Source organism: Puma concolor, chromosome B1 (assembly GCF_028749965.1).
Source record: "Puma concolor isolate L17-30 chromosome B1, mPumCon1.1.hap2, whole genome shotgun sequence".
In the NCBI taxonomy this organism is placed as follows: domain Eukaryota; kingdom Metazoa; phylum Chordata; class Mammalia; order Carnivora; family Felidae; genus Puma; species Puma concolor.
Window position 1 is genome coordinate 1,776,782 of NC_141670.1, and position 15,844 is coordinate 1,792,625.

Below are 15,844 nucleotides of genomic sequence, written 5' to 3' on the forward strand. Positions count from 1 at the left end.
TTGAGTTACGATAGAATTTTATGAATATCTTAAATTATCTTTAATTCTTTACAGTTCATTCCACTTTACTAAAACTACAACCTATGTGTTAATTCCTTGAAGTTTATTTGCTTTCACGTAAAACTTTTTACTGCCGAGCATTTCCAACTTGGGGTAATTTCTTACCTACTTTTCCTGGTTGAGTTCCCTTTTCGCGTGATTCAGGAAAGGTTTACTGATGGCCCAGGATGCGCTCTACCCCCGGACGTCCCTAGAGATTAGTTTGGCTAGCTAAAGCAGAATGGTTCCGTCAGCATGTGTTTGGGCAGTTCTTGGCTTCCTTTGGTGAATCCCATGTCTCTTCACAGTCGGTGGTCGGAAGCGGGAGCTGGCAGCGGGTCAACGCCCAGACGGCCGTGCGGTCCCCTCGCTACGCCGTCTTTGACCTTGCTGAAGGGAAGCCATACGTGTTCCGGGTTTTGTCAGCCAACAAACATGGCCTGAGCGAACCATCGGAGATCACCGCCCCCATTCAGGCCCAGGATATGATTGGTGAGTACGGTCATGTCCGTGAGCGACCACAGCTGCGGACAGGCCCTGAGTCACTGACATCAGAGGCCATCATGTTGTGTTGAAAAAGACAATTCATGTTGTACGGGAGTTAAAATTCAAGCTGTCTTAAAATTTCATTTTACAGGAGACAGAGATCTCTTTGCCCTGTGTTGGTTGGTACTCAACATTTCTCCAAAGTTCTGTCTTGTTTTAAGTTTACTTATTTATTTTGAGAGACTGAAAGAGAGCTTGTGAGCAGGGGAGGGGCAGAGAGAGAGGGAAAGAGAGAATCCCAAGCAGGCTCTGTGCTGTCTGCACAGAGCCCGATTTGGGGCTTGAACTCCTAAACTATGAGATCATGACCTGAGCCAAAGTCAAGAGTCAGATGCTTAACCGACTGAGCTGCCCAGGTGCCCCTCTGTCTTATTTTCATGGAACTAATAAATGGGTTAGAAATATTTTTAGGCATTGGCCACCTTTTTAAAAACCCTGAACACACCAGAACTCCTTGCCCGTATGGCTTCAAGTTCCCTCTTGGAAGATGTCAAGTAGGAGTTACAGAAATTCTGAATTGCACCGGTGAGAAAAATCTATGGTCAAGTTATGATTAGATTTGGAATCCCGTCAAGTTTCTGATCAATCTGATAGAAGTGTGTCTTGTTTTCTTAAAATCAGTCATTTCACCCTCCAGAAATTGTTAACTACCCTGTTAGCCAAAGTATGTGTGTCATCAGAATATGCTTTTTATTTATTTTTTATTTATTTGTTTTATTTATTGAGAGAGAGAGAGAGAGAATGAGAACCAGCAGGGAGGGGCAGAGAGGGAGACAGAGAATCCCAAGCAGGCTCAGCACTGTCAGCACAGAGCCTGATGTGGGGCTCAATCTCATGAACCGTGAGATCATGACCTGAGCTGAAACCAAGAGTTGGACACTCAACCGGTTAAGCCCCCCAGGCGCCCCCGAACGTGATTTTCAACTTTTCTGGTGGGGGTATGGGAGATTCGGTGGTTGTAATTCCTTTGTGAGTCGGGTAGGACTTGGGAGGACGGAGGAATGTCCGGCACCTTCTGGCTCCCCGGGTGGCAGCCTGCCCCCCACTTCCCTCCCTGTGCAGATTTCAGGTCGTCCTTCCCTGTGGACACAAGGGCTCAAGGGTCTGTGGTACAGCTTCCAAAACTCTGATACCGTGTCCCATCTGTCACCGTGTCTCCCCTGCACAGCCGTGCCTTCTGCCCCTGGCCGGGTGCTGGCGTCGCGGAACACGAAGACGTCAGTGGTCGTGCGGTGGGACAGACCCAAGCAGGAAGACGATCTCCTCGGCTACTACGTGGACTGCTCCGTGGCGGGGTCCAACGTCTGGGAGCCGTGCAATCACAAGCCCATTGGCTACAACAGGTGTGGCCCTGCGGGGGCCCCAGAACTGCCGTGTGAGGGGACAGAGTAGGAGACGCAAAACCAGACAGGAGCCGCTCAGGCTCAGAGCGGTCCACGCCGTGGCGCCCACGCCCATGAGCCTCTACACAAAGGTCTGTTTCTTATGCCCACGTAAGGGGCACAGGACTCCAGAGCTGACAGGCTGCTCGGGTCCCCAGGCTCGTGCCTGAAACGATTAGTGTGTTCATGACAGAGGAGGCTCCAGAACCTTGACTCTCCCGACACGGGAGCAGTTAAGGCTACCCTTCCAGCGGGAAAGTTACAGTCGCAACCGCGACCTGAGAGGCGTTTTATTTTTCCGTGTTGATTTTTCGAACTTTTAAAATTGCTTCCTTCGCGTAAGTGAGAGCCCGCACTCTACCACCGATTGAGACAAAGCTGGGGGACGTCCCATCTCTGGTGCAGGGGACCTGGGCCCCTCCTGCCGTGGGAGGGAACGTCTTCACTCCGGCATCGACGCACTCCCCTTTCCTGCCAAGGGTGCAGAATGTCAGACCCTGTTAGGCCCTCTCCAGGATGTGCTGCTCCAGAAAACAGAGGCAGCTGTCCGGCTCTGCACCATGGACGGGCGGTCAGTGATGGCTCAGCCGTCTTTCCCATTTCAGTCTTCTTAAGAAAGTAATAGATTGGAAAAGGCCGTGGCTGCGAAAGAAGAGATGCAACTGAGAGCATTGGTTAGATGTTATTTAGAGTTCACGGGCGGCAAATACAGAAAGAGATCTCAGAACAAAGAAGTGAAAATAGCATTCTCAGGCCGGAGTTTTGTAGAAGGTCACAGCACGTTCACAGGCCCGGTGAGGCAAGCGGTGACCGCTTACGCGGACCGGCAGAGCACCGGCCTGTGCGGGGCAACCCACATCCTCCTGTGCCGTTTCCCGGGTGACACTTGCCAGGGGTGCTGGAGGAGGGGGCCGATGTCCCGTTTCACAGATGGGCTAGCAGCCTCACCAAGGGGGAGGCACGTGACTAGGGGCCCAAATCTGTTGAGTGTGGAGGCCAGTGTTCGAGCCTCGTCTGACTAGGGTCCCTTCCGTGTCCGGAACGCTTCTGCTTCTAAGCCTTCCACACGTGGGTTCTTTTAGATGAGGACTTGAATGCTGTTTCGTGATAGACGTGTGATTCAGACAGAACCTGGTAACTGGGGAAGCGAAGGGGAGGGGGGGGCGCAGAGCACGTGGGTGACACGGAGGAAGAGGGGCGCTTAGGATCTGAGGGGCTTGCTTTCCGTGCCCCCAGACCTGTGCCCCTCCAGCTCCTGGCGTAGCGAGGCGTCACGCCGCCTTCCTTCCTGACCCCGCGTGCTGGTTTGCATCAGAAAGCTAAAACTGACAGCACGAACCCATGTATACCGTGTGCACACAACTTGACTCAGAGTAACATTCCTTCTCGTCCCCCGTGGAAAAAACGTTGGCGTGTCCCCCACGATTTGTACTTGTGCTGCGGGAGAGAGAAAAACGGTTCAGCCACATAGTCGTGCCCCTGACTGGTGTCTCCCTCAGGTTCGTGGTGCACGGCCTGACCACCGGTGAGCAGTACGTGTTCCGGGTGAAGGCGGTGAATGCCGTCGGCACAAGTGAAAACTCTCAGGAGTCGGACGTCATCAAGGTCCAGGCCGCTCTCAGTGAGTAACCCGCGGGCTTACTTACGATTTCTGACGATACGCAGTGTTACGGAATTTCCGAGGAATGTCGGGTCCGATAACACTTAGGTGGGAAATAGAGAAAAAAAAAAAAGAAAAGAAAAAAATCAGTTACTCTTTTGTTTTAAGGTCACTATTCTAATCTGTCAGTTTTTCCCGGGAAGGACTTCCAAACGTTACCATTTTCTTCTTCGAGTCCTTTCTACTAAACGAAAAGCAATCGTCTACATTTTTATTCTGTGATGAGAACGGATCTTTCCTGGGTCACCTGTGTCTCAGGTGACAGAGGACGGCTGGGCGTAGGTCACCCAGAGTTGGGGGTGGGGGAGCAGAGGCGTGTCCCTCTTCAACCCAGTAGGAAAAGATGGTCCATTTCCAAATGGGTTCAGAAGGAAAATACAAATTTGGGCTCACTTGAGTGATTCTGGCATCTGTGACGTTCATCATCTCTGGTCACGGGGGCACAGGTGTCGTTCATGGATGTGATGAGACGGCTCCTCAAGGCTTTCCCCAGAGGAGGGGGAGGAATCTCATATTTCAGCCACCCGGGCCAGATTTCAATAATTTATCGCCCTTGTATTATTGAAGTATTGGAAGATGTCTGTGTGCCTGTGTTATTTATTGGGGGATGTGTTTAGAAATAGCAATAAACACATAACGACGGACGCGTCCTCTCTTCAAAGGAAGAGATGAAAACACACAATGATGGGTCGAGTCTGGGCGCCACCCCCCCCAGCTGCCGCCTGCCCCCCCTTACCCCAGTGCAGGAGCCGCCCCATGGGGCAGGGGGTGCCCAGGCCGACTCTGGGGTAACCCTCCCGCCCTGTGTCCCTGCAGCTGTCCCCTCGCATCCGTACGGGGTCACGCTTCTGAACTGCGACGGCCACTCCATGACGCTGGGCTGGAAGGTGCCCAGGTTCAGCGGCGGGGCCCCCATCCTGGGTTACTACATAGACAAGCGCGAGGCTCAGCATAAGAACTGGCATGAGGTCAACTCTTCGCCTGTGAAGGAGAGGATCCTGACGGTTGGTTCTTCCGGGTTCACGGGTCTCCGCTCTGCTTTCGCGTCCCGGGCAGAGGCCTTCCTTCGGCGACTCAGACACTAGATCACGTGACACAGAAGCAAAAGCGGGTTAAGAAAAGTTCGTGGTCTCCTGAGATCCTGTATCTGTACAACTGGGCCTTAGGAAGCATTTTGTCCTGTGAAGCAGGAGCAGGTGGAGAGGCAAGGGGCGGGCGGGGGAGGGGGGTTAGGGTCACCACGACGGCCGGCTCCAGGCCCCGAGCTTGTCGCAGCGAGCTGCCGCGGGGATGTGAGGTTTGCGCCCGGCAGGTGTCAGTCAGGGAGTCCCCCTGCCCCCCGGCTTCTTTGTCGCGGTTTTCCTGAGCAAGGCTGCATGCCCGCCCCCGAGTGAGTCACTTATCCAAACGCGTGTTCTGTCCGAGCGGAGAGAGTGGGAAGGACGTGGGTTTGGAGGAAGGAAGATCCGGGACCGAATCCAGACACAAACCCTCAGCAGCCCGTGGGCTGTCTCTTCTGCCCTCTGACATTCCCACTCCTCGTTCTCACAGTGTAGGTCACAGGCTTGTGTGTGTGAACGTGTGTGCACGCGTGTGTATATGAGTGTGTGTGCACAGTGCAAACACACGTGAGCATGCACACGTGTGCCTGTGTGTGCACGTGAGCATATGAATGTGTACGTGTATTTGTGAATGGGTATGAGTGCACACGTGTGTGCATATGGGTTCACGTGTGTATGAGAAAAGCATTTACTTAAAAAAAAATTTTTTTAATGTTTATTTACCTTTGAGAGAGAGAGAGAGAATAATGAGCGGGGGTGGGGGGTGCAGAGAGAGACAGAGATTCCGAAGCAGGCTCCAGGCTCCAAGCTGTCAGCACAGAGCCTGACATGGGGGTCAAACCCACAAACAGTGAGATCATGACCTGAGCCAAAGTTGGACACTTAACTACCTGAGCCACACAGGCGCCCCCTTTTTTTTTCCTTTTTTTAAATTTTTTTCAAGAGAAAAGCATTTACTTAAAAAAAATTTTTTTAATGTTTATTTACCTTTGAGAGAGAGAGAGAGAGAGACAATAATGAGCGGGCGGGTGGGGGCAGAGAGAGACAGAGACCCAGAATCCGAAGCAGACTCCAGGCTCTGAGCTGTCAGCCCAGAGCTGGACGCAGGGCCTGAACCCATGAACCGTGAGACCAGGACCTGAGCCAAAGTCGGATGCTTCACCGACTGAGCCACCCAGGCGCCCAAGGCCGTTGAACTATAAACACACTCGCTTTGCAGGTCATCTGTTTTTAGAGACAGTATTGTCTGGAAACTGCCAGGCAGCGCTAAGGGTCCTGGTCAAGGCCTTCCCCTCACGTTTGGGTACAGACCCTCGTGTGGCTGAGGTCCCGACCGAAGGGCCTCCAGGTGGTGTGCTGGGGACGGTGACGGGTTGCCCGGTGTCACAGAGTGAGGCCCTGGTCTGGCAGGGAGGCCTCGGGTCCCCAGCCCGTGGTGGCCAATGTGCCGGCGTTCACAGAAGGGATGGGGGCTTGAGGGCGGGCCCCTCTGCTCTGCTGTTCACTTGCCTCTGTGCCTTCGTGTCTCCAAGCCCCCGGAGCCCTATCTGCCGGTGGGGGGGGGGGTCATCACGCCGCCCCTGTAGGTGAGGTCATGCAAGGAAGGAACAGGGCAAAGCAGGTGAGGTCCCCTGGAGCGGCCACATGCGGCAGGGGCATCCGCAGCCCTCCCTGACAGCACTGCACAGTTTACCGACGTGGCCCCTCCCTCGGGGTTCATTCGTGAGTCAGTCGTGAACGGACTGCAACGCAACGCTTATTTCATGCGTTAACTTGAATAATCCGCGTAGGTGGATGGCTTGACAGAAGGCTCACTCTACGAGTTCAAAATCGCGGCCGTCAACCTGGCGGGGATCGGGCAGTCGTCGGACCCCAGCGAGCTCTTCAAGTGTGAGGCGTGGACCATGCCTGAGCCTGGTACGAGTCCCCTCTGGGGCCCTGAGTGCTCTGCGCACGCATGGGGCTGGCCAGGGAGCGGGCGCTGCGGCGGACAGGTTTCCTGCGTGGGCGTGGGTAACACGCGTGCCCCACCTGGGTGCACCTGCTCTGTCTGTGAGACAGGCTGCTGGTCCTGAGCAGCGATGTGGGCTCACGAGCCATCGCGAGGGTGGCCGCAGTGCCCCCCGTGCCCCATGCGCGGCTGTGGGGCCGGCCGGACGCCCCCCACTCCCCCCTCCACGCTCCTCCCGGACGTTCTCGGACAAACGCCGATAGAGACATTCAGTAGGCAGATTAGCGACGTCCGTGGTGTGAAAAAGTAGTGTTTCCCCGGGGCGGCGGCTGTGCTGTGCGGCCGGCGTGTGCGTGCATGCGCACGGGGTATGTTCCACTTTGCAGGTCCTGCCTATGATCTGACGTTCTGTGAGGTCAGGGACACGTCGCTGGTCATGCTCTGGAAGGCGCCCATGTACACGGGCAACAGCCCCATTTCTGGGTATTTTGTGGACTATAAGGAGGAGGATTCTGGAGAATGGAGCACCGTGAACGAGGCAGCAACCGCCAACCGTTACTTAAAGGTGATCGTGTTCCTCCGCTTGCTCGCTGCCTCGCGGGGAGGGTGACTTTGGTCCCGCTGCGGACGGGCTCTGGGCCACCAGGCGGCCGCCCGCATAGCTCGGTGCCACCATGCACGGTCTCCACTACTGGTTTTTTTGCGCTCCAGGCCTTGGAGTTCGTCCGAATAATTCAGGATCGCTCACAGACGTCTGCCCAAGAAGCACACGCACAGCTTTAGTACATTTCACAAGATTGCACTGTTCTTGCTCCACATGTTTCTATTTTTAGCACCTACGGTTTGCCCATCACTGGGGGCAGTTGTGACCCTGGTCTTTGGAGCAGGAGGCCACCTGGCTGGTTTGTTCCCCAGCTGTCCTCACCCAGGGGTTTTCGTCGCTTGACCGGGGTCTCCGTGGCGTGGCACGTACACGCCTGTACGTAAAGACCACACCTGAGTTGTGTCCCCGGCTGCACCTTCAGACACGTAAATCGGCATCAGCCTCTGGGAAGCAAGCCGACAGCGTAAAACAAGATCGGGTTCTTCTGAATGAACCGATCAGCTTCTAAGGATCTAGCAAAACAAATGACTTAGGTATACTTTACTTACCAGTGCGGGTTGCGGTACACATTACCTCCGTATGTGCGAGAGGAAAATGATTTAATCTTCATGCCTCCAAATGATGGGATATCTTGCGCAGTTAGCACTCACCGGGAAAATAATATTTCATCCCATAGAATCGTGTTAAGTATGAACCTCAGGTTGCAAACTGGAGGTGTGATTTTAATTCTGCTTTGAAACATGCAGAGAAAAAAGAAACAACGTAGCAACATTGAAGAAAGAGTGAGCGTTTGCTCTTGCAAAGTAAGGCTGGGAGTGATCGTCAGCCTGTCTCACCTCTGGCCTTCCTTGTTCCTTGCGTGCAGCCGTTCTAGCTGGAAAATGCATTGCTTTTTTAAAAAGCAGGTTCACGGTAAAATGTGAAGAGTATAAAGTCTGTGTCATTTGTCAACTGACATGAGGTATTTTCTCTGTCTTCCCAAGGTCTGTAACCTGCACCAGGGTAAGACCTATGTCTTCAGGGTCCGGGCCGTGAACGCCAGTGGGGTGGGAAGGCCGTCGGACACGTCTGAGCCGGTGCTGGTGGAGGCAAGACCAGGTGAGACTGGAGCGCGTAGCGACGCGAGGCGGTGGCCGGGCTGCGGGAGGAGGGGCGCGCGCTCTGTGTCCGCGTGAGCGCGGCGACGGCTGGGTCCCGTCGCGATGCTGGAGCAGCTGAGTGGCAGACGGGAGCGCGTGTGTCCAGCCAGCCCCGTGCCCTGGCAGACCCTTGGGTCAGGGTGGGGTGCCCCAGGCCACGTGGCAGAGTTAGTGGCAGCTTTACATGGAGGAGGACCGCAACCGGCGGGGATGACAGTGGTCTTCGTTTCACTGCTGCCTCTGGACCAGGAGCTCATGAAGCCGTTGGTACTGCTTGCGGTTCCAAGTAGCCAAAGCCCCGTGGAGGTGACCTCTGAGGACGAGGTCGGCACACAGGGCACGTGGGGAAGGAGTGTGCTCGAGCCGCAGACGGGGGTCGGCGGTTCCCCTCCCTGGGGCTGGCTTCATTTCCTTCTGCCACCCGGCGTCCCGTGCCTCTCTGCCTTCTCGGAAACCGGTGATCTATTCGTACCTGCCCAGGCTGACGTGTCCCTGGTTCCCGAGGGGCCGACTCGGACTGGCCTGCGATGGGCCGGGTGTCCACCTGCTCCCAGAGTAGCCAGAAGTACCCCCCGCCCCACTGCCCCTCAGGGAAGGAGAGCAGAGAGGGGGGCCCGCGTGTGCCCACGGCTGCCCGGGCGCCTAGCAGGGGTGAGGGGCCAGATCTCAGAGAGAGGAAGGGTCTTCCTGGCCGACACACTCTCCACGGCGGGCCTGGACACAGAGAGGGGGATGGACGGAACGCCCAGCGTGCTCTGCCCTCTGCTCCCGCGGTGGTTTGCCCTCCGACGGGTCCGACTCAGCGTCCTCGGTGACCGTGGAGAGCAAAAAAAGAATCCTAAGGCGTCTAGCTGTGTCCTCGCCCTTCAGGCACGAAGGAGATCAGCGCGGGTGTGGACGAGGAAGGAAACATCTACCTGAGCTTTGACTGCCAAGAAATGACAGACGCCTCCCAGTTCACTTGGTGCAAAGCCTACGAGGAGGTCGGAGACGACGGGAAGTTTAGGATCGAGACGGTGGGAGACCAGTAAGTCTGCTTTGGAGCTGGCCGCTGGGACTCCGGGGGACCGTCACAAACGGTAACGTTTCCTATGCTTCTTCCCTTTCAGCTCGAAGCTGTACTTCAAAAAGCCGGATAAAGAGGCTTTAGGAACGTACTCCGTGTCCGTAAGCGACACCGACGGAGTGTCCTCCAGTTTTGTGTTGGATGAAGAAGGTAAGGTCCACGTGACGTGGGCTCGCCTGGCTCGGTGTGTGACGCTTGAAAAGATTGACGGCAACACAGGAAGGACTCACTTAGGGAAAGGGCGTGTGCCGGGGGGAGGCTGGGGTGCGGGACATTTACAGAAGCAAACCTACCGTGGGACTGAGGAGACTCTGGAGCTTGTAGTCCGTCCGCCACGTAAATCACCGGCCCAGGACCTGCTGCCTTTATAGCTTCCCCTTGTGCCTTTTCTTCTCAAGTTTATTTATTTATTTCGAGAGAGAGACAGAGGGAGTGAGCAGGGGAGGGGCAGAGAGAGGGAGAGAGAGAAACCCAAGCAGGCTCCGCGCTGTCAGCACAGAGCCCAATGCGGGGCTCGGACCCACCAACTGAGATCACGAACTGAGCCGAGACCAAGAGTCAGATGCTCAGCCACCTGAGCCCTCCAGGCGGCCCCTGCTTCCCCCTTGTGCTTTTAACGTTGGGTTTTGCTACATTTCGGAGGCTTGCAAGCAGGGAGGGGCATATTAGCAGGTAAGTCCGTGAGATTGATGCAGGGGACACGTACGGAAGACGCCCCCTTCCCTCCCAACATTGAATAATCAGGACGATAAAAGAAAACATGCATTTTCTGTGTGTGAAATAGGGTCTAGCCAGCAGAGTCAACCTCTCGCGCTCTCCTAGGAGTAGGAGACCGAAGGAGGAAATGAGCAAAGTCTGTTCGGGCCACGGGGCTCGGGGGAGGTGGTCTCAGGTGGGCTCACATACCCGACTCCGCTAGGCAAACGAGGGAGCCTCGGGAGGCGGATTCTTGTGCTGCCTGGGCTTCGGTCTGTTTGTGTCCAGCCCTTGTCTGCCGTACGTGCAGGTCAAGGTTAGCCTTACCGTGATGTGGGGTGAACCGTGCAGTTCCAGACAGGTTTCTTCAGGTCCTTGAAGCTTCTGAGTCCCTCCGAGCCCTCTATTAAAATGCCTCTCGTGCCTGATGAGCAGACCGTGCGGCCACCCGTGGCGTGGTGGCCGGAGGCAGTGTGGTCCCGAGGCAAGCTGAGCTAGAGTGGCCGTCCGGTGTGGGTAGGCGGGAGCGGCCTGGGCCTCCACCGGGAGGCGCCCCCTGCCCCTGACGTCAGGCCCCTGCGTGTCCAGTGCAGGTGCTGGGAAGCCTGGTGAAGCAAATGCAGATTTCACCAGACTGAGCAGGACTCCAGCCGGGGCTCTGCACAGAGTCTGCGTGTGGGGTCCTCGCTCAGTGTGCCCGTGCCCAGAGATAGGGGCACATCCACAATCTGCTCCAGTGCCTTTTAGGCTGCCTTTTCTGACCCAACTCCGTGGTCCTCAAACCATTCAGGCTCCAAACACCCCTAGGTAACCCTGAAGAGTGGTCTGTACCCCCTCGGCACCATCGCTAAGCTTCTAGATGGCGTCTTTACTTTTATTTTATTTTATTTTTTAATTTTTTTTAACGTTTTATTTATTTTTGAGACAGGGAGAGACAGAGCATGAACAGGGGAGGGTCAGAGAGAGGGAGACACAGAATCTGAAACAGGCTCCAGGCTCTGAGCGGTCAGCACAGAGCCTGACGCGGGGCTCGAACTCACGGACCGCGAGATCATGACCCGAGCCGAAGTCGGCCGCTTAACCCACTGAGCCACCCAGGTGCCCCTCCTTTTAAATAGTTGTAAACGATGTGCATTTACAGCGTGTTCTGTAACGTATGTGGACTCTGGACGTCTGTCTTGTGGATGAAGCTGCAGGTTTTGCCCATTTGATTTACGGGGATTCCTACCCTTAGACCTCATCGGGAAGCCAGGCCAGCCGTCCAGTCAGGAGCAATCCGACTTCATTGTTGAGTTCAAATCAGCATGTTCACACATGCCTTCGTGACCACGGCTGCCTTTCTCAATTCTCATTGAGGAGGAAAGAGAGAAGGAAAGAAGGAAGCAGGGAAGAAATGGCTGAGAACCTTCAGGGTTTCTTAGCTTGTCCTTGAGACTCAGGAGTGATGCATTTTTGTTTTTGTTAACTTGCGGCAATAATACATTCACAGTGAAATCGTGGGGGGGCGAAGCATTTGGAAGAAGGCCATCTCGCAGGGGGAAGAAAATCACAGACCACCCACCCGTCCCCAGCCTGCCGGATCCATATTAGGATCCTATGGAATTAGAGGGTCTGGAAATGGATCTCTGTAAACCTCCCCTCTGCAAGCCGCCCCCACCCCAAACCCGCTGTCCCCAAGGCTCCGCCCTCACACACCCCACTGCCCGTCGGGACCGGGTTATTAAATGGTGAGGATCTCGGCCGAAGAGAGTGTTCGAAGGTGGCTTAACTCCACTCGTGCTTTCACTTCCGGTTCGCATTTCTTACACCACCCCAGATTAAATCTCGGTGATGTCCCATCTCCACCCGATTGTTTGTAAACTTCTGAATGTACAGGGCAAAACCGACGCGAGTATTTTTCTTAATTTTAGAGCTTGAACGTCTGATGGCCCTGAGCAACGAAATCAAAAATCCCAGTAAGTGAGCCCGGGACCCTGCAGGCTGCCGCAACCGGGGGAGACGGGGGTGTTTGTTGCCGCACGGAGCTCACGGAGGAGCTCTTTGGGGCAGAGCGCCTTCATTTCACGCTCCCAGCTTACAGGCGTGTCCCCTGCACATTTAAAACAAAAACGAATTGGTACTGTAACTCGTAGAAATTTTTATTGCATAGAGAGTGGTTAGAATTTGGGGCTTAGCATAGCTGTTCCTAATCCAAGTGAGTCAGTCAGATGGCACCTTGGGTGATTGAGTTACACTGAATACACAGATCGATACATTCGCAGCCGTCGGATCAGCCAGGAAAGCGAGGCTGTGCCGACGGGCACACAAAGCTCGCACGGCACGCCTTTAACTACAGCAGGCTAACGAGGGGTTTGTTTTTATTTTGGGTTTTCATAATCCAATTCAGTACTCCTGGGCTTCACGTTTGCAAAAAATTTAATAACTGGGATTGATATTTTCCACCAATATGTAGCAATTTTTCTCATAAGGATTCATGCATTATTGACTTCTGATTTCTTTTCTTCCTGTAGCAATTCCTTTGAAATCAGAATTAGCTTATGAGATTTTTGATAAGGGCCAGGTTCGCTTCTGGCTCCAGGCTGAGCACTTATCACCAGATGCCAGCTACCGATTTATTATTAACGACAGAGAAGTCTCCGACAGCGAGGTGAGTTCATGTGTGAGTGATCTGGGGCTTTGAAGAGGGCCAGGTTTTACTTCAGTAGGTCATTTCCTTAAAGTCAGTGTTCTGTGTTTGAGCGGTAGAATTTGGGGTGTGGCAGGTTGGTGAGATGCCTGTGTGATGGCTGATTCTTGGGATGTTCAGAGATTGGCCTGGGCCAGAGAAGAGATCGGAAGCCCTCTGAATCCCAGCCTGCCAGCATTAAAAAAAATGACACTATGTTTTAGAGACGTTGAGCCTGTTTTTTTTTTTTTTTAATTTGTGGGTGTTTTTTTATTTTTGAGAGAGAACGAGACAGAGTGTGAGCGGGGGAGGGGCAGAGAGAGGGAGACACACAACCCGAAGCAGGCTCCAGGCTCCGAGCTCTCAGCACAGAGCCGGACACGGGGCTCGAACCCACGAACTGCGAGATCATGACCTGAGCCGAGGTTGGACACTTGACCGACTGAGCCACCCAGGCACCCCCCCCTGGAGACGTTGAGCCTGGTTTTATCAAAAGGTCCAGGTGACACGAGGGACGTGGGAATATCCCTGATGGATAGGTGTATTTATTCTCGATCGTGGTTTTGAAGGCATGCATTTTGCAACATGGCCGCTGGGGGCCCCCCTCCCACGGAGAACTTCCCGTATCAGGCACCTCCTGGTAAATCTGTTTCTACACCTTCCCTGAACTTTTAGGCTGCTCTCTGTTATGGCAGATCTGGGCAAAGACCAGCAGAATCGCCAACAATGTGTAGCGTGCTGGGATTCAAACGCTTTTACCGTTGTTCTGCTTTTCATCGTGTGCAACGAATCCTACAGTTACTCTAAATATTCCTTTTCTGGCTGTGGAACCTTGATTGTGTTTCGACGTATTTCCTCTTGTCTAGTAACTATAGTTCACCTGGAGATCCAGCTAAAGGAAAACCTTGCTCGATGGGCCCTTTCGTTACTGGTGCACGGAAAGCTAGGGGACTGTACTTCCTCTGCTCTTCCCCTGGATGCTCAGTGTGAAGTGTCCTTGGTCCGTGTACCATCCTCCTAACCCCTGAACGCCTCACCCCTGTGTGTGCTGCACACACGTTCACGGGGCGGTTGAAATGTGGGAATCGCTGTAGCCACGCAGGTGCCTTTCACCGGGCCCCTCACCCCTAGTGCGGGCATTGTGTCCGGTGGGCGTTTGGTAAAGCTTATCTGGCAGCGTGAGCGGCTATCGGGCAGAAATCCTGAATGGACAAGGAGCGTGTGATTTTTCTTCACCTTGAAAAACAGTGACGTACGTTAGACGCGTAGACGTGGGAGGATCGGCTGACAGATAGCAGTATTTTCTTCCTGGTTGCAAACAAGCCAGAAACGTGACTCTTGTCCCTGGGAGAGTACGGCATGATGAAGGAACTGGAGGCATCTTCTTCGAGCAGAGATCGTGCCGGGAGGTGAAAAGGAAGTTAGTGTAATTGCACTTTATTTGAAGAACATCTTTTGATTAACGTTTCCTACCTGCTGCATAGACCTTGCTTTAAAAACTGATGTCTTTGCCGCGTGGCTAATCTTTTGGAGTAGGGCTGAGCTGTTTCACTGGCTTAATTAGCAATCCACAGGTGACTTTCCCATGTGAAGATTGATGTTATTTTGCGTAAGTCACATAAAAGCCTGTATTTATGGCGCCCGGAAAATCGTTGAGCTTCATCTGGCTGCATAATAGCGAGAAGCCTAATGAATTCCTAAAACCTGCCCAGATACCACAGTGCGGAAGCCGAGAAAACAGAAACGGCTGTTGTGTTGTTGAGAGTCTGGGGGGTGAGAGTGCCGTGTTTGGGCTTCTCAGACTTGCCGAGGAGGCTCCTGGAGTCCCCTGGCTTACAGGTGTCTGCGTGTGCCCCCACTTACAGGCCTTCCCCACCTCCTGCTCCCCGCACCCCCCCACCCCCACCAGGAGTGACTCCACCTTCTGTGATCAGTACCGCTTCTTATCCTGGCCTCTCTCTCCCGGAAAGCGGTCTGAAGCCAGCCTTTCTTGCTCATTTCTGTCTCTCCGTCACGTTCCACAGACCAGCGTCCCATCTGGACACGGCGTAAATGACCTCAAACAAGCACATATCGTGTGCCGTACGTCCGTCCGTGAAATCGCACTGCAATTTCTAACTATGAAGGTGGTTTTTTAATGTCGACTGGAAGTCAGGGCCGGGGAGTAGGTTTGATTCACTTAAAACCCACAAGGTGTATTTGATGAGCCAGGACCTGAAGCCTCATCGTTAACCACTGAGAATGTGGTAGTCGTCTTTGTCTCCCGCGGGGTATGTTTTGCGAATCGTTTTTGATGGTCCCCCGGAGCCAGCCCAGCAGTAGGGACAGAGAAGTGAGGTGAGCCTGCCCTCCTGGAGGGTCCCCTGGAGCTGGAGGACCGGGTCCCTCAGGGGAGGACGCAGGGACTGAGAACAGAGCAGCAGGGCCATCTGAGCTCAGGGGCAGCGGAGACGGGAGAGGCCCAAGCCGTTAGGAAGGCTTGGGGAACGGGGGTGCCCGGGGTGAGTCTGGGGGAGGTGGGCGGGGGACAGGCCAGCCTGGTGCTGCCTGTGCTGAGCGCTGGCGGTGTGACGGCTAGATGCCAGGAGCCGGAAGGGAGCGGGCCAAGACGGGGGCCTTGGCCTTCCTTAACTGACTGAGCCACCCAGGCGCCCAGCCTTGGCCTTCCTGTGGGAGAGTTTAGACGGTGCCCGATGCTCCTGGAGACGCGCTCACCGGTCAACCGGGCAAAGTTGCTGTTTTGCCAATAGCTGTGTTCTGAAGTCTCTTGGGACACAGCCATTTGGAATGCTGAGGCGTCAGTGTGGTCTCAGAGAGAGAGCGCCGTGGAAATTACACGCGGTGTTTGTCAGAAAGCGAGTCCTGTTTCTCTGGCTCCGTTCACAGATGTTTTAAATAATGTTTATTTATTTTGAGACGAGAGAGAGCAAGCGGGGGAGGAGCAGAGAGAGCGGGAGAGGGAGAGAGAGTGAGGGGCAGAGAGAGCGGGAGAGAGAATTCCAAGTGGGCCCTGAGCTGTCAGCACAGGGCCCGAC

The 15,844-nt window shown here is 54.5% G+C and overlaps 1 protein-coding gene across 3 annotated transcripts in view; it reads left to right on the plus strand.

Moving 5' to 3' along the window:
• The window catches only part of MYOM2 (myomesin 2), a 74,372-nt gene that overhangs the window by 39,200 nt on the left and 19,328 nt on the right, over positions 1-15,844 (plus strand). For all 3 annotated transcript variants that reach the window (XM_086703081.1, XM_086703083.1, XM_086703082.1), the window contains 11 exons: positions 348-531; positions 1,754-1,928; positions 3,467-3,588; positions 4,444-4,631; positions 6,479-6,605; positions 7,026-7,204; positions 8,227-8,341; positions 9,253-9,409; positions 9,492-9,598; positions 12,055-12,099; positions 12,655-12,791. In XM_086703081.1, the coding sequence (XP_086559207.1) occupies positions 348-531; positions 1,754-1,928; positions 3,467-3,588; positions 4,444-4,631; positions 6,479-6,605; positions 7,026-7,204; positions 8,227-8,341; positions 9,253-9,409; positions 9,492-9,598; positions 12,055-12,099; positions 12,655-12,791 (1,536 nt within the window). The remainder of the gene's footprint in view (positions 1-347; positions 532-1,753; positions 1,929-3,466; positions 3,589-4,443; positions 4,632-6,478; positions 6,606-7,025; positions 7,205-8,226; positions 8,342-9,252; positions 9,410-9,491; positions 9,599-12,054; positions 12,100-12,654; positions 12,792-15,844) is intronic.